Genomic DNA, 25,568 nt, shown 5'->3' with positions numbered 1-25,568 from the left:
AAAACACAGCCTGCAAAATTTTGCTGCGGTCGAAGCAATGCGGTCTCCAACAAAAAACAAAGTGATACTGTGTGTGTGTGTGTGTGCGTGTGTGTGCGTATAGGTGCGTTTACATGCGAACGTGATTTCTACATGGCCAAGGTGTAGTACTCCATTGAAGAAAAAAAAGAAAAAATATAAGTATTTTGTTTCGTGCTCTTATGGGGTTCGAACCCGCCCGTGTGCAACCTCATGTCTCTGAGACGTCGCCTTTAACCACTCGGCCATACGTCTCGACGAGAAAATATGAGGAACGTAAACTTATGTATGTGAAAGATGAATCAGGAATCGTTTCGTCCACGTTCCATTCTCATTTTCAGTTTTAAACTGCAAAATTGCCAAACTGATGAGGAGATTTCAAAAAATAAAATGCATGATAACTGCAGCTCATTGTCTCAGCTACAACATACTTAAGTTCCAGAGAAAATGAAGCAAAATCAGTCGAGATAAAGGTGCTTAAACGTTGTCAAGTCAATGCGTGGTTTTAACAAAAATCACCTACCATAGACATAACACGTAAACTTGTCCGATTTTGCGTCTTTACCTTTAATCACAATTTAGAGTATGATGACGTTATCAAATTTCAAAACCATGACACGGACTTGAAAAGCAAATGTTCAAAGTACAACATATCTAAATTTGGGATAATAGTGAGCTTAAACAGCAGAGATACGAGCAAATGAATGTCAGAAACAGTACCTCAAAAAAATTAATTCCACTTTTTTGATTTCAGATGATGATATGATGACGTCATAATGTATTTATGGAGATATTGATACTTGAAACGTTATTTCCAATTCATATGCTTTTGTAATATGCAATAAAAACATAGGGTCACCGGACGTTTTAAAGAGCTATGGTGAAATAAACAACGACATGTTTTTCGCTATATTTCCACACAGACGCGCACATGAAATTTCAACTTTGACGCCAGCGCATTCCTTTCTTATAGGTCAAAATTGATCAAAAATCAATGGATATTGTTACTTAATGTATCAGGAATCCAAATCTGTCAAAAAAAATGTGCATTTTCATGTTGCTTATGTGCACTGCGCGCGAAAATACGCGGACGGACGCGAACGCGCGGAACGCTTAAAATTGTCTGAAACTTCGAGATTTCCCATTGGAAAGTTGTTTTAAGCCTTCTAAAAGTTTAAAGCAAGCGTACGCGCGCGTAATGATGTCCTAGGTAATTAGCATTAAAAAGTACGATAGATCGTGACTTGAACTTTATGTCCACCGAAAATGATACAGAAATGACCTTTAGTTATGAAGTTATGATCGATCATGTAACATGGTCCAAAAATCACAAAATGGCGCATAGATGACGTCATAGATATGTTACTGTCATGAAAACCTTATTGTGGCTAGATATGGTCATGAGACATGTTGACTGAAAATTTCATGTTATTCCGTCATGTCAATGTTGAGATATTCATGACACAAAATGTGCCAGAAAGAAAGAAGAATAACGAGATATGAAACTCGTCACCGTGAGGACGAGTTAGGTGATACACCTGGGGTCATCAGATGTCTGTCATCTCTGATCGACAAAGAAAAGAATGTGATATAGCACCTTGAAGTTATATTGAGATATTTAGTTGAACTTTTTTTGGACCTACATTATTCAGATCACATTTTTTTTTTTCTGTCTCACAAACTAAGTGGAAATTCTGTGCGTGAGCGACTAAGTCGATTTACAGGCTTTTGAGTACATAGAGTGTATTCACCCAGTGATCCTCGACAAATTAAACATGACAATTAAGTGTTTTAATAACCATCTTGGTATTAACATTGGCCTTTTCAAACATCACCTTTGACACTTATTCACATAACCAATATGATTCCCTCTAATCTTGTTACCATAATTGGTCAGTTCAGAGAGCTCTTACAGCTATATACAAGCCTGTGAGATTTACCAGCAGTACAAGCAATGAAGCCTCCCATACAAAACAAAGGCATATAAAGCAAGTGTGTCTGTCTACATGACAATGTGATTTATACCTGGACGAATATCAAATGGCATTACCTCAATTGAAGACAAAAGAGCAAAAGAAAAACTGAAGAGTTTGTGCAGAAAAAAAACCCGATAAGTCCATTTTTGACGACCTTGAAGTACGGTCTCTGTCATAGAGTACAAAATAATACCTTTTAAATGATATGTTGGTCACTACATAATAAAGGTAAATTTTTGAAGTAATGGTCAGAAGAAGTAAAAACATTATTATCCTCCTTATTTTTCTTTACCTTTAATCGCAAATATCTCCACTTGGCAAATATGGACTTATCGGTTTTTGCAAACAAACTCTTCAACTATTCTTGCTTATCATCCTGAAAGGTTATTTTAAAATATAAAAACGTACGGCTCCTGCGAAAGAGACGGCGTCTTTAACCATGTAACTGTAGGTCTCCTCCAACCAAGAGTAGTGAACGTAAGCTAATACGTTAATGATAATTTATTTTACGATCCCACGTGAAAGACACAGATTCCAAAGGGACAATTAGAAGTGGAAGGAGTGCTTAATCGTCCAATTAATTCCTAATCAATGACACCCCTGCATACAGGCATACCATAATTTCGCATCTAAAATCAATGGTATATGACTCATGCACCATTACTTGTATAGTGCATAAATTTTGCTTTTTAAGCTTAGAGTAAAACGTGTCGTAACATAATTCTGTAATTCCATCAGCAGTGATTAACATAGTAAAGAAGAAAGATATATCAAATTGAACGCCTAGAACCTAACCAGGGGGATTATAGCATTATACTCGATTCTTTAATGCCAAAATGCCAACAACACCCATTACCCATGGCTACGAATAGAGAAGCAGCCATGGTGAAAATAAAGATTTGCTTTTTTATAGGCAGAATGACACACAACCCCTTCAAACACACTGTACTTGGCTGTGTGTGTCATGAAAGAGCTCTTAACTAATACTAAACAGTGTATACCTTCCACTCATGTGGCACGAGATACCTCTATAGCAACAGATAGCCAGTCTACAACTCCGATAGACGAGCAATAACAACCTGAAATTTCAAAGAGATGAGCGAGACGCTATACACCTGGCCTAGAGTTAATTAATTCAGTTTTCATTCCAAATACTCAAGTTGGATTATGTTAGTAGAAACATTCACATCTGCAGTATAACTGAAACAAAAGTAGAGGAAAGGGAAAACAGAAGTGGGAAGAGGAAAACTGCGCAACTGCAATTTATATCCTTGCATGATACAAGTGAAGGAAATGTTTCAGATGTCATAGCATAGTCTTAAGCATAGACTGACAAACAGGCAATGTCTAATTTAAAAACCATCAACTTAATGTCAGAGAAGAAACTAACTTACAATTAAAAATGCAGTAAACCGTAGCGTAAATCGCTGGTCTACCACTCTGCCTAGGAACATCCACACAAACACACGCACAACACACACAGACACACACACACACACACACACATGTTAAGGGAAAGAAACAACTTTAGATATAACCATTTTTTGATAAAAGGAAAAGAAAAAGGAAAAATGTTCGCATCAGGATAACAAACGTGTCCGCAAGAACACGCATAGTATTGATGATTGTCTCATTGATTTAAAAGCAATGATTCCTTTACCGCCACCATCATTACCACGCAACAATGACGTCTCTGAAATCAATGGCAGCACTCAAAACTACCAGTAGAACGTGCCATATCATAATAATTATCGTGTATTTCGATCAATAGTGATTGACTTTAATAAAGAAGAAATTATGATGTATCAGATTGAATGCTTATCTCATTAATTATTCAGGGTGATTCCAGTTTGATACTGATCTGTTCTACTGCCCCAGATGCCAACAATACATAATTATCACCTACGGATACTAATGAAACAGCCATGACGAAAATAAAGGACATAGAACCCCGTCATACGCACCAAACTTGGCATATTGTAGCACGAAATACCTCGTACTGAAGCAATATAAAGCCCATTCCTTTCCTACCTGTCTACAACTCCGTTATTAGGTCAAACAATAACAACTTGGAATTTCAAAGAGATGAGCGAGACGCCATACACCTGGGCCCTGTTTTATCAAGATAAAGTTAGCGTTGATTGTGAAATCAAACTTTATCCAACTTAAAGTCTGCTATAACTTTAAATCAAGTGCAAGTTTCCGTTTTACGAAGAGACTTAATAGTCGATTATATTTATAGCTCATCACCATGACGTAATTATTGATTTAGTCAAAACTAAAAACACGGGACGAGGCTGGTTTCCGGTACTGTCTGCTTAAAAACAAAACAATACATTAAGCAAAACAAACAACAAAAACATGATTGTTTGCGATTGGCATGGCCACGGATTCGCAGTCTGCTAGTGCGACACAGTATTAATAGCGCTATACAGCCGCTGAATTAGAAGTATTAAGTTTGCAACAAAACCGCAAAATACGCTGTTTTGCGTTGTATTGAAAAAAGTAGGTCGATAGATCTAGCACATCCCGAGCTCAACGAAAATCTGCGTACGCGTGCGTGTACCGTAAAGATTCCGCACATACGTAGGATTACTTCAAGTCTTAATTCAATAGGCTGAAGTCCTGTGTGTTTACGTGTAGGATTATGGAAACTTGTGAGAGTGTGGTGATTACAGTAGCTTGTTTTTACCTCTACGGCGCAGATCGGCATTGTTAAGAATAGATCGCAAGTCTACATCATCAACATGTCGAAATTCTAGAAAGACGCTCTAATCAGCAGTACGCCACTACGTGTTACGGCAAGTACAAACGACTCGCTGAACGTTATCTATAACCAGTTGGGCCTAACGTTAAGCTGGATCTCAAGTTACTGTCGTACTTGGTGCTATATAGAATTAAACTCTTTATTTTCTGTATATGCCTACTAAACTCTTAATTAGTATCTATTGCCAAACTAGCTCTACGTAGGCCTACGCACGTCAGAAATCACTGGTTTCCTCGCATATGGGTTCTTTACTTTGGCAAGATATGCATTACACACAGACGCGGTTCCAGTTCCAGTAGTGCACTCGGTTACTTGCTTGCTGGCGATAGCTTGATTGGCGGGCGGACGGCGTGCCGAGGCGCCGGGCGCGCAGGCTGGGATTGTGACTGCTGTCGAGGGTGTTTGCGTGCAGCAGTCGCGTAAGCAATGCGTGCCGATCGTGAATTTCATGCAAAGAAAAGACCATAATTACATGAAAGAAACGCAACAAAATGTTAGAGAAAGGTTAGCATTTAACAGACAAACATTTGTGACAAGACCCCAGCTAGACTAGGAAAGTGTGACAGTCATCTTTCTTCTGTAAATTGCCTTACAATTGAGTCTACCTACACTGTTTCTACTTAAAGTTGATATTTATCACCTGTTAAGTTAATCATAGATTCGGAGCGGTTGAGAAAACTTATGTGTTGATTTTTTAGGAAGTTGGAGTTGATGTCAACTCTGAGTGTCTTGATAAGACGGACTTCAAGTGGATTTGGAATTAATCATAGATTAAGTGGACTTAGAGTTGATTTGAGAGGTTAATCATAGATTATTTTGACTTAACGTTAAATTTATCTTTTGATAAAACAGGGCCCTGGACTATGTATAGAATTCAGTAATTCAGTACCGATTCCTGCTAGTTATGTAAACGTCCACATTCCTACCTATCCTGTTACATCATAGTACAGTACAGTATCTGTGTCTTTACATGACAATGAGGTTTATACCTGGACGAAATATGGTGCTATATATATTGTAACTACTTACTGACCCATTTTAAGGGCTCTGCTGCTTGAGTATCTATGTTCAGCTAAATGAATTGTTATTTGGCGATAACCAAAAATTCCCATGAGCAATAGAAACACTCATGTGGCGCGAGATACCTCTATAGCAACATAAAGCCTGTCTACAACTCCGTTGGTCGAACAATAATAACCTGAAATTTCAAAGAGATGAGCGAGACGCTATACACCTGGCCTAGAGATAATTAATCCAATTTTCATTCCTACTTCAAGTTGGGTTATGTTAATGTAATCGTTCCCATATGTTGGCAAGCGGGGCATTGTTTCAAGGGGCAATTTACAACATTACGCGTGACAAAATTAATGAAGCAAACCCAACCTCCAAACTCCAATACAAAACAAGGGAAATAGAGCAGCTGTGTAATGACATCGGAGTGAAGCTGAACTGCAGAAAAAAAGGAAAAAAGAAATAATAGAAACAAGTCCTGCGGGACTTGATTAACTTCTCTCCTTCCGGTAGGGCATTATGAACACGCAGCGCGCTAAGCGATTCTACCACTCGGCTCTCCCGAAGATCGCGTGCGAAACTTAAATCTATATACTATACACAACACAAATTTACTTTGATATTCATTTGTTTTGGCGATATACGTCAAGTGACTGATGGCGCTATTCAACTTCCTACAAGTGGCCGCGTGGGTTTGATCAATATACAGTTGCAAAGATAAATCGGGAATCGTTTCGACCAGATTCCATTTTTATTTTCAGTGATCGACAACGAAAATAATGTAAAGTACCGACTTGAAGTAATATTGAGAAACATTCGCGAAGTCCAATATGTTCTTTGTACAGTACCACATAATTCAGATGAAATTGTTTCTCTCATGCAACCAAGTGAAAATTTCGTGCGTGTGTCGGCGTGTGCAAGTAAGTTGATTAGACAGGATATGTAAATGAATAATATTACCAATAGGTCTCTATATTGTAAAAAAAAAATCAAGCACAGCCATGTGGTCTTTTAAGAGTCACCTCCATTTTAACATTTGTAATTTCAATTCCAAGATGCCAGTCAAAGCAATGTGGTCTCCAACACAAAACAAAGGGATATTGTGTGTGTGTGTGTGTGTGTGTGTGTGCCTGTGTGTGTGTGTTTACATGAGAACGTGATTTCTACATGGACGAAAGTGTAATACTCCATAGAAGATAAAAAAGTAAAAGATACAAGTATTTTGTTTCGTGCTCTTATGGGGTTCGAAACCGCACGTGTGCAACCTCATGTCTCTGGTGACGTCGCCTTTATCCTCACAAAAACATAAAAACATATAGTGAAATAAACAAAGTCATGATTTTTCACTATTTGATGAAATAGGTGCGCGCGCGGATTTTTCACTTTGACGCCAGCCATTCCTTTGTTATAGGTCAAAACCGACCGGAAATCAATGGATATTGTTACTTAATGTATCAGGAATCAAAATCAGTCGAAAAAAGTGCATTTTCATGTTGCTTACTCGCTGTGCGCGCGAAAATGCGCAGACGGACATGTTGCTTACTCGCTGTGCGCGCGAAAACGCGCGGACGGACGCGTACGCGGGAAATCATTTGAAACGCTTAAAATTGACTGAAACGTCGAGATTTCCCATTGGGAAGTTGTTTTGAGCCTTTTAGAATTTTGACGCGTAATGATGACCTGGGTAATTAGCATACAAAAGTAATATCAGGATGACGTGAACTTTATGTCCACCGACAATGGTACAGAAATGACATTTAGTTATGAAGTTATGATCGATCATGTGACATCATCCAAAAATTACAAAATGGCGCCATGTGACGTCATAGATAGGTTACTGTCAAGAAAACCTTATTGTGGCTAGATATTGTCATGAGACATGTTGACTGAAAATTTCATGTCATTCCGTAATGTCATTGTTGAGATATTCACGACACAAAATGTGGCAGAAAGAAAGAAAGAAGAATAAAAAACGAGATATGAAACTTGTCACGCTGAAGACGAGTTAGGTGATACGCTGGGGCCATCAGATATCGGTCACGGGTGATGGACAACGAAAATGACGTTAAATAGCGACTAGATGTAAGATTGAGAAACATTCGTGAAGTCCAGTTCTTTAGACAGTCCCACATAATTCCGATCAAATTGTTTCTGTCATGCAACCAAGTAGAAATTTCATGCGTGTGTCGGCGTTTGTAAGTAAGTCGACTAGGCAGGCTATGTAACTGGATATTTTCCAATAGGTTTTCATAATGTAAAAGAAAAAAAAAAGAAAACACAAATCAAACACGGCGATAAAGTCTTTTAAAGGTCACCTTCACTTTAACATTTGTATTTTCAAATATGAACTTTGACCATTATTTGCATAACCAAGACGGCTATGTCTCATCTCAGCGTCATTATATAATACGATCAGTTTGACAACCTCTATAAGCCTGCAAAATTTTGCAGCAGTCGAAGCAATGTTTCCCCAACACAAAACAAAGGGATATTGTGTGTATGTGTGTGTGTGCACGCGCATGGGTGTGTTTACATGAGAACGCGATTTCTACATAGACGAAGGTGTAATTACTCCACTGAAGAAAAAAAAGTAAAATAAAGAAGTATTTTTTTCATGCTCTCATGGGGTTCGAATCCGTACGTGTGCAACCTCACGTCTGTGGCGCCAGAGACTTCGTCCACTTTCCATTCTGATTTTCAGTTTTAAGCTGCAAAATTGTCAACCTGATGAGGAGATTTGAAAAAATGAAATATATGATTACTGCAGATTATTGTCTCAGCTACAACATACTTAGATTTCAAAGGAAATGAAGCAAAATCAGGTGAGGTAAAGGTGCTTCAGCGTTATCAAGTCGATGCATGGTTTTAAAAAAATCCCCTCTCATAGACATAACACGTAAATTTGGCTGATTTTGATATCTTGCTTTTAATTACAATTTCTACTATAATGACGTCATCAAATTACAAAACACTGACATGGACTTGACAGACAATTGTTCAAAGTACAACATATTCATCGTACGTCGTCATTACATACTATGATCAGTTTGACAAACCCAGCATGCAACATTTTGCAGCCGTCGAAGCAATGTCGTCTCCAACACAAAACAAAGGATACTGTGTGTGTGTGTGTGTGTGTGTGGGTGCGTATAGGTGCGTTTACATGCGAAAGTGATTTCTACATGGACGAAGGTGTAATACTCCATTGAAGAAAAAACAAGTAAAATATATAAGTATTGTGTTTTGTGCTCTTGTGGGGTTCGAACCTGCACGTGTGCAACCTCACGTCTCTGAGACGTCGCCTTTAACCTCTCGACCATACGTCTTAACGAGAAAATATTAGGAACGTAAGCTTATATGTGAAAGATGAATCAGGAAGCGTTTCGTCCACATTCCATTCTCATTTTCAGTTTTAAGCTGCTAAATTATCAACCTGATGAGGAGAATTGAAAAAAATAAAACGCATGATTACTGCAGCTTATTGTCTCAGCTACACAATACTTAAGTTTCAGAGGAAATGAAGCAAAATCAGCTGAGATAAAGGTGCTTAAACGTTGTCAAGTCACTGCATGGTTTGCATAACGTATCACCTAAAAAGAGAAATTTAGACACCTAAAAAGACAGATTTTGACAATCACAATAGGTGATACGCTGATAGCGTATCACCTAAGAAAAAAGAGAGAGATTTTGACAATCTCAATAGGTGATACGCTGATAGCGTATCAACTAGATATTAGGGGATGTTCAAAAGTGCAGATTTTGGATATCCTTCCCCTATTTGGTCACTTCGACGCCCCCTCGCTGATCATACCTCCCCAAATCATGAACATAAACCGATATCCTTGACTACCAGTGGCGGATCCGCCCCCCCCCTTAATTTCTAAAGCGAACAAAATATAGCTACAAAAGGCAGTTTTTGGACTGCTAAATGTCAACATTTTCAAGCTCGTTCCCTCCGCTCGATGGCATTTAATCCCTGTGCCATTCTCCTGATGTTGCTGCCAGTATTAATTGCGAGCAGTTGGACCCGGTGCGACCCCCTTATTCCAAAGTATAGCTACACACGGCAAGTTTGAGACTGCAAAATATCAAAATTGTCAAGCTCGCTCGCATTTAATCGCTATATCTTTCTCCTGATGTTGCTGCCAGTAATTGCCAGCAGTTGCACCCAGTGCGCCCCCCTTTAATTTTGAAAGCGAAAAAAATATAGCTAAAACGGCACTTCGGGACTGTAATGTCAATATTTTCATGCACGCTCGTTTCGCGCGCTCACATATACTAGGTGTTTCAAAAAACATTTGCCCACTTTTGATTCTTCTTGATTAATTTCACAGTTAGGTTCCAGAATTCGCTCTATTTTCATCCCTCTGTACAAAATTTCACTTTGCACAGGGGTCAATGGGTGTGTATGGGAGTGTGCGGCTAACACCCTGACAATGGAGTATATGAATGTAAGAACGACCCAAGTCCAATTTTTGGCCAAATTCAGTTTGACATGGGAAATTGTAGCTTATGCATGGACTCATCTTGTGTATAAATGATAAATCCTAATTACCCCCGGAAGTGCCTGAAATAAATGAGTCAAATCTTATATGAATGTAAGAATGAAGGACTTGGGTCATTCTTACATTCATATTATAGCGCCCTCTCTCGTTCTTCTCTCATCTCTATAGCAGAATTTCATGTATATGAATCAAAGAACGCCCCAAGTCCATATGAATCAAAGAACGACCCAGTCCATCACACAAAAAGGCGTCTCCACAATTAATGTTAATGTTAATTGTCATAATGATATATGTTCTAATTTGTATATACAATGTTGCCTTCCCATCACAGTTAAATAGAATATTATTGGACAAACAAAAAAGATATGAAGTTTTTTTTAGTTTACTCGAAATGGCCTTCCATGGACTTGGGTCGTTCTTATATTCATATACTCAACAACATGGTCTTGAGCAATGGCCAGGGTTTAAATGCTTCATTATTTTATTCATGAGAAATTCCACTATCACAACTAGTCTTTATTCAGCCTCTGGCAGTATCTGTGTAAAGTCAAACGCCTGCTGATACTGTCGTTAAGTCTTCACAGTGCTCTCCCTACTTCTGAAAAACAAAATTACAATTATTACTTTCTGTTCTATCATTAACATGGTGACAAGAAGCAAAGAAAATCAATTAGAGTTTACACATGTGTATATGGAGCCTTGAATTAATCTACTGTGAAACAAATCGCCCCAATGATTAATGCTGCTGAACTCTTTAAACTGATCTCTTTTTATCGAAAAAGCGAAAAATTTGTCAGACTATTTGATTGGTAGACAGTTGTACTAAAATGAGGAACTTTAGATAAGTCATGCTTATTTATCTCCCAAATCTAGCGATATGTGAAGCAAAATTTCAAAATGATTGCCAGCTGCAATGAAATGAGATGTTTGCAAGCACATGGAAACATGTGCTTACCTTTTCTATCTTCATACATTTTACCCTTTATAGTGCATGAATTCAGACTAGCAGTGCCCAGGGCAATCCATATGAATTATTGATTAAGCATTAATGTGCCTGGGAGCGTGAGACTGACGCCTAGTCAACAGGTGGTTCAGGCATGTCCATTGTCAATGGCCATTATCAGCACACACTCACATACACATCATTGGTTCCTGTGCAAAGTTCAATTTTTGTACAGAGGGTTAAAATTCGACCAAAATCTGAAACCTTACTTCAAAATGAATCTGAGATTTAGTGAAACTGATTTATGCTTTCACAGTCAAATCACCTCCAACAAAATTGTACACTCTTCAGCTATTACTCGTATCAATGACAGTTTTATCGGATGAATAGTTGTTGAACTACATGTATTAATGATAAAAAGTGGGAAATGTTTTTTTGAAACATTTAGTATAATTGTTATGTCATTCTCCTGATGTTGCTGCCAGTAATTGCCAACAAGTGCGTCCGGTGCGCCCCCCCCCCCCCCCTTAATTCCCAAACGAACAAATAAAGCTACACAAACGGCAGTTTTTATACTGTAAAAATGTCGAAATTTTCATACTCGTTCGCTTCGCTCTCTCGCATTTATTCGTAATGTCATTCTCCTGATGTTGCTGCCAGTAACTGCGAGCAGGTTCGACCGGTGCGCCCTCCCCGCTTAATTTCCAAAGCGAAATGATAAAGCTTAAAAAAGGCAGTTTTTTACCTGTAAAATGTCAAAATTTTCATGCTCGCTCGCTTTGCTCGCTCGCATTAATCCTGATGCCATTCTCATGCTGTTGCTGCCAGTGATTGCTAGCCGTTGCGCCAGGTGCGCCCCCCCCCCTCCCTTAACTTTTTCAAAGCTAAAAGACATAGCTACAAACGGCTGTTTTAGGATAGTAAAATGTCAAAATTTTCAAGCTCGCTCCGCTCGATCGCATTTAACCGCTATTTATTCTCCTGATGTTGCTGCTAGTAATTACCAGCAGTTGCGCCCGGTACGCCCCCTTATTCAAAAGTATAGCTACAAACAGCAGTTTTGAGACTGGAAAATGTCAAAATTTGAAATCTCGCTCGCTCCGCTCGCTCGCATTTAATCGCTATGCCATTCTCCTGATGTCACTGCCAGTAATTGACAGCAGTTGCACCTCTGCACTCCCCTTAAATTCCAAAGCCGAAAAAGTATAGCTACAAACAGCAGTTTTGGGACTGTAAAATGTCAAAATTTTCAAGCTCGCTCGCATATAATCGTTATGTCATTCTCCTAATGTTGCAGCCAGTTATTGCCAGCAGTTGCACCCGGTGCGTCCCCCTCCCTTAAAGACATACAATCATGGCGAGTGGTTTGTGCGGCACGGAGACGAACGCTACACGCAAGCTGCCTCCCCCATTCTGTATCAAATGTAGTAACCCCGAATGAGAATAGTGGTGGCTCAATGGGTCAGCGAACAATACTCTACATGGGCGTCACCGGAGGGGGGGGGGGGGTGGGGGTATTCTATATAGTGTTACTGTTTACTATTCATCGACCGTACTGTACATCCGTACGGTACGGAGCACGTACACGTTTGCATGTACGTGTGCTACTTACAAGTATGTAGTGTCTATGTACGTCACTTCTGACCAATCCATATTGCCAGCCCAAGTGCGAGCCTTAACCTCATTAAAAAAAATGGAGGGGCCAGGATGTAATTTTTCCCATCCCCCCCCCCTCCATAATACCAGAGAAGAGAAGATTTTCTTACCTTTTTTTTTGACAGAAAAAAAAAAGTTGCCCCATAAAAATATTGGAGGGGCAAGCACATTATAATTTTGCCCCCCCCCCCATAATTCCCGAAATGAGAAGATTTTCTTGCTTTTGACAGAAAACAAACATGTTGCCCCATTAAAGATATTGGAAGGCAAGCGCACCATTTGCCCCACCCCACATAATCATAATTCCCGCGATGAAAAGATTGTCTTGCTTTTTTGTTAGAAATCTGTCCAATTATTTCACCCAAAAGCAGTGGCGTAACTACGGAGGGGGGGGGGGGTGCTCCAGTTTTTGGACTTTTAAAGGTCACAATTTTCAAGCTCGCTCTCTCGCATTTAAATTCTCCTGATATTGTTGCCAGTAATTGCCAGCAGTTGCGCCCGGTGCGACCCCCTTAATTTCGAAAGCAAAAAAGATATAGCTTCAAACGGCAGTTTTGGGACTGTAAAATGTCAACATTTTCAAACTCGCTCGCATTTAATCTTTATGCAATTCTCCTGATGTTACTGCCAGTAATTGTCATCAGTTGCGCCCGGTGCGCCCCCCCCCCCTTTAATTTCCAAAGCGAAAAAAATGTAGCTACAAACGACAGGGTTTTTTTTTTCTGTAAAATGTCAAAATGTTCAAGCTCGCTCTCTCCGCTCGCTCGCATTGAATCGTTATGCAATTCACCTGATGTTGCTGCCAGTAATTGCCAGCAGTTACACCCGGTGGGCCCCTTCCCCCTTAATTTCCAAAGCGAAAAAAAAATGTGGCTACAAATGGCAGTTTTTGGACTGTAAGATCTCAAAATTTTCAGGCTCGCTCTCTTCGCTCACTCGGATTTAATCGTTATGCCATTCACCTGATGTTGCTGCCAGTAATTGCCAGCAGTTCCGCCTGGTGCGCCCCCCCCCCCCCTTAATTTCCAAAGAAAAAAAATATGGCTACAAAACGGCAGTGTTGGGACTGTAAAATGCCATTCTCCCGATATTGCTGCCAGTAATTTGTGGTTTTACACCGTCATTAATAGGGGGACAACCCCCTCCCACAACCTCCCCTTGCTCGTTCCGCTTTCTCGGGTTCGGTCGCGTTTATGACATCAGTGTAAGAATTATTACTAGAAGTTTATTTAAATCATACCATTTATAGGCAGATTGGTCAATAACAATTTACTTCAAAATGTATATGATAGTGGGACTGTTTCAAGTCGATAAAACACGCAAAAACCTGCATCAAATTGCACCATTTACAACATCAAAATACAAAAAGTGCTCACCGTGAGAGGGGGACACTCCCTCCCACATCCTCCCCCTTGCTCACTCATCTCGCTTTTGCTTGGCCGCGTCCATGATATTCAGTGTAAATATTAAAACAGGAAGTTTATTTGTATGATACTATTTTATATAGGCAAATTGCTCAGTAATAATCTACATCAAAATATACTGCTACCTCAAAGGACAAGTTCACCTTCATAAACATAAGGATTGAGAGAATGCAACAATAATAGTAGAACACATCAGTGAAAGTTTGAGGAAAATTGGACAATCGATGCAAAAGTTATGAATTTTTAAAATTTTTGTGTTGGAACCGCTGGATGAGGAGACTACTACAGCTTGTGAGTCATATGCGTACAACAGTATAAAGAAAATGTAAAAGAAAATTCAACATATTTTCACTTTTTTTCGCATAATAAGAGAGCACTCGACTTGCCTCTTTGTAAAGGCGGGGGGAATAATATTACCCATAACATTTGTCGGTAACGAGTCAGGGGAATGTGTACTTTTTTCAAAAGATGGAATTTGTGAAATTCTCTTTATATTTTCCTTATATTGTTGTACGCATGTGACATCTAAGTTATACATACACTGCAGTAGTCTTCTCATCCAGCGGTTACTGCACAAAAACTTCAAAAATTCATAACTTTTGAACAGATTGTCTGATTTTGATCAAACTTGCACTGATGTGCTCTACTAATATTGCTACATTCTCTCGATCCTTATGTTTATGAAGGTGAACTTGTCCTTTAAACAAGTGAGACTGTTTCAAGTCGATAAAACAAGCAAAACATGCATCAAAGTGCACCATTTACAACATCAAAATGCAATCTCAGTTCTATCCGTGAGAGGGGGGTGACCCCCTCCCACACCCTCCCCCTCGGTCGCTCCGCTTGCTTGGGCTCGGTCGCGTTCATGACATCAGTGTAAGATTCAATACAAGAAGGTTATTGAAATGATATAGTTTATAGGCACATTGTTCAACAACAATTTCCATCAAAATGTACTGCTACCTTAAACAAGTAGGACTGTTTCAAGTCGGTTAAAACATGCAAAGAGCCTGCATCAAATTGCACCATTTAGAACATCAAAATGCAAAAAGTTCTCACAGTGATGGGGGGGGGGGGAAACAACAGGCACTTCCACACCCACCGCCCCCCCCCCCTTGCTCGCTCCCTCGCATACTAACACCCCCCCCCCCCAAATGAAATCTTACCTAAAAAAACAGTAAAAATATAGGGATTGAGAGTTCCTGTTTTCCAAATGTTTGTCAAAAAAATCTCGTTACATTATGGTCAAAACGCACCCCCCTTGAAAAAAGCTGGTTTGGATGAATGGTCATGCTTCCCAACTTGCAAAGCTTCAAACTTTACAAAACAGGTGTCTCCGCTTAATCCTGGGAGTTGATGGTCGCTTCAATAGAGAAGCTCTGTATAGTACCACCGATGTTAAACTATTGAAAAATCGACGGGAGATTCAGGCTTTGACTATCATCTTTAAATTGCTCCATAACCTCGCCCCTGATTCACTGTCTTCCAGGATTCAGTTTAGATCTCAGTCTTATTACAATCTCCGAAACGATAACACCACTGTTGTTCTCCCAAACCACGAACCAATTCTTTAAGAAAAAGCGCACTATATTCAGCTTCTAAGCTCTTTAACGATCTCCCTTTGAGTCTCAGAACAATTAATGATATCAAATAACAGAAATAAAGAAAAGATTTGTATGATTGAAACAATTTATATTCAACTTATATCCAAGTGTTAATTCTGTATAATCAAATATTTGCTCACAGAACAGGTGTGTCGATTCATTTGCCCCCCCCCTTTCGTTAGAAGCTCGTCTGTTATTTTCAAACGTTTAAATCTGTTTGCAATGTGATATTATGATTGTCAATTTCTTCAAACCTTTGTGTATTTCTGTATAATTCTTTTCCTCAATTCTCATTTTGATTTCTTGTGTTTATTGTTTATAATTTTTATGTTACACTTTGGATACTTTGTGACTTTTTTCACTTTTCTTTTTTTTGCGTTCGTATGAAATTATTATGGCTTTTTTTGTATTTCTCTTCATTGTAGATTTCTATGTTTTTGTTATCATTTCATGGCCTCACTGAAAAACAGCTTTTAGCTGATAGCAAGCTTTTTACCGTGGTAAAATAAATAAACCCAAACTCAAACGCCCCTGAAACACCCAAATTCCTACCTATCCTGTTAAAGTATGTTAGAGTACAGTATGTGTGTCTTTACATGACAATGGGATTTATAACTGGACTAAATATGGTGCCATATTGTAACTACTTACTTACCCACTTTAAGGGCTCTGCTGCTTGAGTATCTATGTTCAGTTAAATGAATTGTAATTTGGCGATAACCAAAAATTCCCATGAGCAATAGAAACACTCTATCCTCCGAGAAAAAAACGAGGGAATTGCGTGTTTGTGTGGGGGTGCGTATACTTGAGGAAATAGTAAAATAAATGACATCGGAGTGAAGCTGAACTGCCTTAATAGAAAAAAAGAAAAATAATGAAAGCCCTTACAGCTACAAGCCTGTGAAATTTTCCAGCAGCAAAAGCGAGGAAGCGTCCAATACAAAAAGGCAAGTAGAGTATTTGTTTGTTTACAATACAATGTGATTTGTCCCTGGACGAAAGCGGCATTACTTCAATTAAAATAAAAAAGAGACATCGCTTCTAACTTCGTAACTAAACGGTAAGTCTCCTCGAACCAAGATTGTGGAACGTAAGCTTCTACGTGAAAGATGAATCATGATGATCAGCCATGACCGACACATCTTCAAAGGGAATAATTAGAAGTAGAAGCTTGGCCGCGTCCATGATATTCAGTGTTAATATTAAAACAGGAAGTTTATTTGTATGATACTATTTTATATAGGCAAATTGCTCAGTAATAATCTACATCAAAATATGCTGCTACCTTAAACAAGTGGGACTGTTTCAAGTCGATAAAACAAGCAAAACACGCATCAAAGTGCACCATTTACAACATCAAAATGCAATTTCAGTTCTAACCGTGAGAGGGGGTTGACCCCCTCCCACACCTTCCCCCTCGCTCGCTCCGCTTGCTCGGGCTCGGTCGCGTTCATGACATCAGTGTAAGAATCAATACAAGAAGTTTATTGAAATGATATAGTTTATAGGCACATTGTTCAACAACAATTTCCATCAAAATGTACTGCTACCTTAAACAAGTGGGACTGTTTCAAGTCGGTAAAAACATGCAAAAAGCCTGCATCAAATTGCACCATTTACAACATCAAAATGCAAAAAGTTCTCACAGTGGGGAGGGGGGGGGGGGGACAACAGGCACTTCCACACCCACCCACCCCCCCCCCCTTGCTCGCTCCCTCGCATACTAACACCCCCCCCCCCCCGATGAAATCCTCCCTAAAAAAACAGTAAAAATATAGGGATTGGGAGTTCCTGTATTCCAAATGTTTGTCAAAAAAATCTCGTTACATTATGGTCAAAACGCACCCCCCTTGAAAAAAAGCTGGTGACGCCCCTGCTCTAGACTACAAGATGTCTGTGCTACAAATCTCCTGACCCAAAATGGCTGTCCGAGTGAGCCACGAGAGCTTCCGAATGGACGCACACCCTCAGTGCGCATGCGCATGAAGAGAGGCCAAAAAAAAGCCACTCGTCTTCTGACCTCTCTCCTCCAATCACCGCAGCTCATGGTCACAATGTTTGTGTATGATGCGTAGACACACACGCACACACACACACGTATCTCAGTGGCAGCATTGTCCCACACCGAGGCTGGCATTGCGCAATTGCATGCACAAACTTCTGTCGTTCGGGAGTTTACGTACCAATTTAGGGATGACGATCTAAGCTAAAAGACATACGTTACGTTCAGACGGCAAGCCTTGGGACATTAATGTCAACATTTTCAAAAGCTCGCTCGCTGCGCATTTAATCGCTATTTATTCTCCCAATGTAATTGACAGCAGTTGCGCCCTCCGCCCCCCCCCCCCCCCCCCCGCTTAATTTCCAAAGCCAAAAAAGTAAAGCTACAAACGGCAGCAGTTTTTGGACTGTAAAATGTCAAGTACCAGTAATTGCCAGCAGTTGCGCCCGGTGCGGGCCCCTCCCCCCCCCCCCTCCCCCCTTAAAGGTGCATGGTCCCGGTGTTTTAGTCAAATGCGTACGCGGGCGCACGGCTCCTCTTTCGCGCTTACGCTTTGGCCCACTTCCTCGAGTCCGAAGAAGTTCGATTCACTGTAGTCAGTGGTCGGATCACAGTTCGGCTCATGATTTGGCTGAGGGGATGACAGCTTTAGCAAACTTCTTTTGTGATGTCATAAAGAGAAGACAACGAAGGCTACGTTACAAAATTAGCAACAGCTAAGCTCTTCACTCTTCACTCTTCGGCAATCTTCGTATCAATGCTAACGGTAATCGGCAGTATCATCAACAGCGCCCTCTACACTACCGGGACTATGCCCTTTTAATTTCCAACTTGAAAAAATAAAGCTACACAAACGTCAGGTTTTGGACTGCAAAATGTCACAATTTTCAAGCTCGCTCGCTCGCATATAATCGTTGTGTCATTCTTCTGATGTTGCTGCCAGTAATAATATTACGTCCGGTGAGCCCCCCCCCCCCCCCCTTTATTTCAAAAGCGAAAAAATGAAGCTACACAAACGGCAGTTTTTGAACACTAAAATGTCAAAAATTTTCATGCTCACTCGCTTCGCTCGCTCGCATATAATCGTTATGCCATTCTCCTGATGTTGCTGCCAGTAATTGCCAGCAGTTGCGCCCGATGCGCCACAACCCTCCCTTAATTTATCAAAGCTAAAAGGCATAGCTACAAACGCCATTTTTGAGACAGTGAAATGTGCAAATTTTCGAGCTTGCACGCTTCGCTCGCTCGCATTTAATCGTTATGCCATTCTACTGATGTTACTGCCAGTAATTGCCAGCAGTTGCGCCCGGTGCGCCCTCCCCCCCCCCCCTTTATTTCCAAAGCGAAATGTTATAGTTACAAACGGCAGTTTTTGGACTGTAAAATGCCAAAATTTTCAAGCTCGCTCACTCCGCTCGCTCGCATTTTATTGTTATGCAGTTCTCCTGATGTTGCTGCCAGTAATTTGTCGTTTCACACCGTCATTCCATAATCCATATGGAAACTTACAATGTTGCTCAATAGTAGCGCTGTGGAATGTATCACATTCCGTTATGTATTGCAGTCCCCATTAAGTTTGCAGACTAACAACACACGCACATACGCGCACACACACACATACACGCACGCACGCAGAAGCATACACACCCTCAAAATTTCTTTTCCACGGGGTGCCCCCCCCCCCCCGACCCCAATGTCTTGACCCACGGTACGCCACTGGCTGCACCCGTCCTGGGCTTATAATATTCTATTTTTTATAGTCTCAAACATACCTCTTCATTTCATTAGTATTTCAGTCTAATTAGTTACGATATATCATTTCAATGATGATTTATCATATTGTTAATTGTCAGTTTGTTTGTTTGTTTGTTTTTTATATGTGATCTGTTTGTTATTCTTGTCGTGTAATGCTCTGTTATCTTGCCAGTGGAGGAAGATTTTCTGTATGTTTTAAATCAGACAGTAAATGATTGAATTGAATTGAATTGAATTGAATTGAATTGAATTGAATTGAATTGAATTGAATAGAATTGAATTGAATTGTAATCGTGGGGATCATCGGTGACTATCACCGATCATCCCCCTCCCCCCACTCTTCAGCACGGATTTACGCCGTTGAAGAACGTAGTAACACTAAAGTGAAATACCAGCGTAACTTACGGGAAATTATTGTCCAGCTGATGTGATATTCGTTTGGCTCAGTAGTCAGTAGCTAGCTATCTATTGCAGCACTAACAGGTTACAGGCGCGTGCATGCGCCGTTAGCGCTGCATGTATGCAGCAGCATACTCAGTATACCATTCATTACCGTAAAAGTGCGCTGCTATTAAACGTCAACTTTACGTGCTAAAACGGTTGTTGTAAACTGGATTAATGATGAGGCTGACAGGCTCCAGTTGACGTTGAATGGATTTAATGAACAAATCAAGCAGTCCTAGTCTGCCGATTCATCACAAGTACAAACTCCCTCAGCTACATGTCGTAATGCGTCTATACAGAATAACAAATTCTATTTTTGGTAATTCGACATCAATTAGCTCGCAGAGAATATGTCCACGTCCATTTGTCTCACAAGTCAAAGTGAAGAATCCAGAATCAATTAAATCTGCGTCATTATATTCACATGAAAAATAAAAGTTGCGTTGTGCCCATGCCAACGATGCCAACCATAAGCAAGCTGCGTCATTGGCATGGTCACAACGCGCCCTAACGGAATGACGCAACAATAGCGCATTGTCCTACTTGCCACAGGGTCTATCCCAAAGTTAGACCGTTTTACCATGTAAATTCGGCTTTGTTTTACGTAAGGTTTCCATAGACTGTTTTAGCTTGAGAGCACAGTGGCACTAGGGTCTATTCTGAAGATACCCGATTTTTACCGTCAGTGATTTCGATAGCAGTTACAAGGTAAAACGGTCTATTTATATAAATTCTGAAATAACTCTGGACGGAAATAAGCATTTCAGATGAAATTTTCTAAAACATTTCTTTTATGGATATATTTTCATAATAGATAACAATCACAAGCCATTCTCTTTACAAACACAAGAGGCAGACATACAAATACACCAAACTTTAATCCGTTTTCCTCCGAAGCAACATTTATCAAGATAGACCCTTTTACCGTGTAACTGCCGCAAGGCTGTCGAGCTCCATCCACCCTGAGAAGTTACTGCAATCTGACACTTGAGGTGATGATGTCTAGATTCAAAACCTTCCTGGCTAACCCTAAAGAGAGCTTGTGCTTGATCTTATTGCTCTGTGCAACAGCAGTTTAAGGCACTAGCCCATGGGCTTGGCCAGCTGGCACATCACTCACAAGAAGATCTATTAAGGCCAAGCCTAGTCTACACCTCTATCAAAAGCCACAGGAGATATCCCAAACCAAACAAGTGACCCACCGAACACTGTTGTTGGAGGACAGTAACTGCACGTTGCTGGCTGTACTCGTCTACGGCATTATGATATTTACTTTCACCCACAAACAGTAACATCAGGTATATTTTCTGAAACTCTGTGTCAAAGTTGTCGTCACTGCTCCAACGAAGCGAAAATAGCGCCCTCTCATTAAACGCTTTGTTCGTTGTAGGCTCTGAAGAAAATCGACAAGGGGAATCATGTATAGTCTCACAATTATCTTGTTTGCCATTGCACAATTATTCCTTCGTCTTACATTTGTATCATTCGTTAATCTGTAATGGTTTACATGAGACATACGCTGATAAAGAATAATAACTTCTTGTTAAAACCTGACGGATTTCCAATCATATGATTATGTGACTTGTGTGATTGTTTTTCGCTGTGTCTTGCTTTCTGGGGAGGCATTGAATTATTTCTTACGTAAATCATATATGTCTTCTTTTAACTCTCTTTCTGTAATGCAAAGCTTGAATCAATAAACACAGCGAAGGACCTGACATCTTTGCTGATGCATCACAAGCCTACGCCACTAGTATCTGCAGGGACAAAATCATTATCCTGTATGCCATTACACAATTATTCTTTCAGCTAACATTGAAATTAATTTGATATCGTCTACTTTACTCCATACTTTACTACATACTCTGATTAAAAGTTTGCGGTTAAAACCTGACATGTTGCCTAATTGTCACTTTATAATGATTCTTGAGCTTTTTTTTTCTATTTGTTGTTGGTGGTTTTCTTTTTTTCTGGGGAGGCATGGAAATAAGTTTTCACCTGTGTCATCTTTTCATCCTCTAACTGTAAAGCTTGAATCAATACGACACCACAAAGGGCCTGACATCTCGGCTGATGCATCACAAGACTACGCCACGAGTATCTGTACCATGCCAAACCTTAAGACTCTGGAGCTTCAAGATGTCGAGATAGCAGACGAGTTCTTTGCGGCCCTCGCCGAATCAGCATCAGGAGCAAGGGTATCTCATATTGCATGACAGTTTGATTTTGTCCAATGTAATGCCATACAATGAAAAGATAAAGAGTAGAGTTCTGTGTTATCTTATGTTCATAGGAGAGAAAATGCAATGTTTGATTGTCCGTGGTACAAAGACTTTTTTAGTCTTTCCAACAGAAGCTTAAAGTTTCTTTGACATAAAGGCATGGCAGGCTGTGGTTCTTACCGTTACAACTAAACATTTTTTCGTCCCTGGTAATTTTTTATGAAAATCAAAAAGGCGGGACAAGTATAGCGTCACAATTATTATTCTGTATGCCATTACACAATTATTCGTTCATCTGATATTGAAATTTATTTTGATATCGTCTACTTTACATGTCACATACTCTGATAAAAAGCTTGTAGTTAAAGCCTAAAATATTGCTTAATTATCACTTTATAATATTTCTTGATCTTTTTTTATTTGTTGTCGGTGTTGTTTTTTTTTTGGTGGGGGGGAGGCAGGGAAATAAGTTTTAACTTGTCTCATCTTTTCATCCTCTAACTGTAAAGCTTGAATCAATACAACACCACAACGGGCCTGACATCTTGGCTGATGCATCACAAGACTACGCCACGAGTATCTGTACGATGCCAAACCTTAAGACTCTGGAGCTTCAAGATGTCAAGATAGCAGACGAGTTCTTTGCAGCCCTCGCCGAATCAGCATCAGGAGCAAGGGTATCTCATATTGCATGACAGTTTGATTTTGTCCAATGTAATGCCATACAATGAAAAGATAAAGAGTAGAGTTCTGTGTTATCTTATGTTCATAGGAGAGAAAATGCAATGTTTGATTGTCCGTGGTACAAAGACTTTTTTAGTCTTTCCAACAGAAGCTCAAAGTTTCTTTGACATAAAGGCATGGCAGGCTGTGGTTCTTACCGTTACAACTAAACATTTTCGTCCCTGGTAATTTTTTATGAAAATCAAAAAGGCGGGACAAGTAAAGCGTCACAATTGTTATCCTGTATGCCATTACACAATTATTCGTTCATCTGATATTGAAATTTATTTTGATATCGTCTACTTTACATGTCACATACTCTGATAAAAAGCTTGCAGTTAAAACCTGAAATATTGCTTAATTATCACTTTATAATATTTCTTGAGCTTTTTTAATTTGTTGTCGGTGTTTGTTTTTTTTTTTTTGGGGGGGGGCAGGGAAATAAGTTTTAACTTGTGTCATCTTTTCATCCTCTAACTATAAAGCTTGAATCAATACAACACAGCGGAAGACCTTACATCTCGGCTGATGCATCACAAGCCTACGCCACGAGTATCTGTACGATGCCAAACCTTAAGACTCTGGAGCTTCAAGATGTCGAGATAGCAGACGAGTTCTTTGCAGCCCTCGCCGAATCAGCATCAGGAGCAAGGGTATCTCATATTGCATGACAGTTTGATTTTGTCCAATGTAATGCCATACAATGAAAAGATAAAGAGTAGAGTTCTGTGTTATCTTATGTTCATAGGAGAGAAAATGCATTGTTTGATTGTCCGTGGTACAAAGACTTTTTTAGTCTTTCCAACAGAAGCTCAAAGTTTATTTGACATAAAGGCATGGCAGGCTGTGGTTCTTACCGTTACAACTAAACATTTTCGTCCCTGGTAATTTTTATGAAAATCGAAAAGGCGAGACAAGTAAAGCGTCACAATTGTTATCCTGTATGCCATTACACAATTATTTGTCCATCTGATATTGAAATTTATTTTGATATTGTCTACTTTACATGTCACATACTCTGATAAAAAGCTTGCAGTGAAAACCTGAAATATTGCTTAATTGTCACTTTATAATATTTCTTGAGCTTTTTTATTTGTTGTCGGTGTTTTTTTTTTTTTTTTTTTTGGGGGGGGAGGCAGGGAAATAAGTTTTAACTTGTCTCATCTTTTCATCCTCTAACTATAAAGCTTGAATCAATAAACACAACGAAGGACCTGACATCTCGGCTGATGCATCACAAGCCTACGCCACTAGTATCTGCAGGGACAAAATTATTATCCTGTATGCCATTACACAATTATTCTTTCAGTTAACATTGAAATTAATTTGATATCGTCTACTTTACATGTCACATACTCTGATTAAAAGTTTGCGGTTAAAACCTGACATGTTGCCTAATTATCACTTTATAATGATTCTTGAGCTTTTTGTTCTATTTGTTGTTGGTGGTTTTCTTTTTTTCTGGGGCGGCATGGAAATAAGTTTTCACCTGTGTCATCTTTTCATCCTCTAACTGTAAAGCTTGAATCAATACAACACCACAAAGGGCCTGACATCTCGGCTGATGCATCACAAGACTACGCCACGAGTATCTGTACCATGCCAAACCTTAAGACTTTGAAGCTTGATGATGTCGGGATAGCAGACGAGTTCTTTGCAGCCCTCGCCGAATCAGCATCAGGAGCAAGGGTATCTCATATTGCATGACAGTTTGATTTTCTCCACTGTAATGCCATACAATGAAATTATAAAGAGCTGAGTTCTATGTTATCTTATGTTTGTAGGAGAGAAAAGGCAATGCTTGAATAGGTTGTCCGTGGTACAAAGACTTTTTTAGTCTTTCCAACAGACGCTGAAAGTTTGTTTCACATAAAGACAAGGCAGGCTTTTTTTCTTCCCGTTACAACTAAACTATTTTTTGTCCCTGGTTATCTCTTATGAAAAAAGACAAGGCGAGACACGTATAACCTTTAAAAAAATTCTGCATGCCATTACACAATTATTCCTTCATCTCATATTCGTATCATTTTTTAATCTGATATGATTTCCATGTGACATATTGTGACAAGTTAATAAAGCTTGAGGTTAAAACCTGATAGATTGCTTGATTATCACTTTATTATGTGACTTGAGATATTGTTTTTGATTTTTGTTTGTTTGTTTTCGGGGGAAACACGGAAATAAGTTCTTACATGTGTTTCCTTTTACCCTCTTACTATACTGCAAAGCTTGAATCAATAAAACACAATAAAGGACCTGACATCTCGGCTGATGCATCACAAGCCTACGCCACGAGTATCTGTACCATGCCAAACCTTAAGACTCTGGAGCTTAGAGATGTCAGGATACCAGACGAGTTCTTTGTCGCCCTCGCCGAATCAGCATCGGGAGCAAGGGTATCTCATATTGCATGACAGTTTGATCTTCTCCGATGTAATGCCATACACTGAAAAGATTAAGAGCAGAGGTTTGTGTTGTCTTATGTTCATAGGAAAGAAAATGCAATGTTTGATTAGGT

General features: G+C 39.6%; 1 protein-coding gene across 1 annotated transcript in view; it reads left to right on the top strand.

Moving 5' to 3' along the window:
- Positions 1-25,568, top strand: part of LOC140226684 (uncharacterized) — a 493,686-nt gene that overhangs the window by 460,929 nt on the left and 7,189 nt on the right. Inside the window, exons 6-10 of the mRNA XM_072307124.1 lie at positions 22,136-22,303; positions 22,837-23,004; positions 23,536-23,703; positions 24,572-24,739; positions 25,279-25,446. Of these exons, the coding sequence (XP_072163225.1) occupies positions 22,136-22,303; positions 22,837-23,004; positions 23,536-23,703; positions 24,572-24,739; positions 25,279-25,446 (840 nt within the window). The remainder of the gene's footprint in view (positions 1-22,135; positions 22,304-22,836; positions 23,005-23,535; positions 23,704-24,571; positions 24,740-25,278; positions 25,447-25,568) is intronic.

Source organism: Diadema setosum, chromosome 3, assembly GCF_964275005.1.
Source record: "Diadema setosum chromosome 3, eeDiaSeto1, whole genome shotgun sequence".
Taxonomy (NCBI): domain Eukaryota; kingdom Metazoa; phylum Echinodermata; class Echinoidea; order Diadematoida; family Diadematidae; genus Diadema; species Diadema setosum.
The sequence above is the reverse complement of the archived record's forward strand: the minus strand, read 5'-3'. Positions and strand labels throughout refer to the sequence as shown.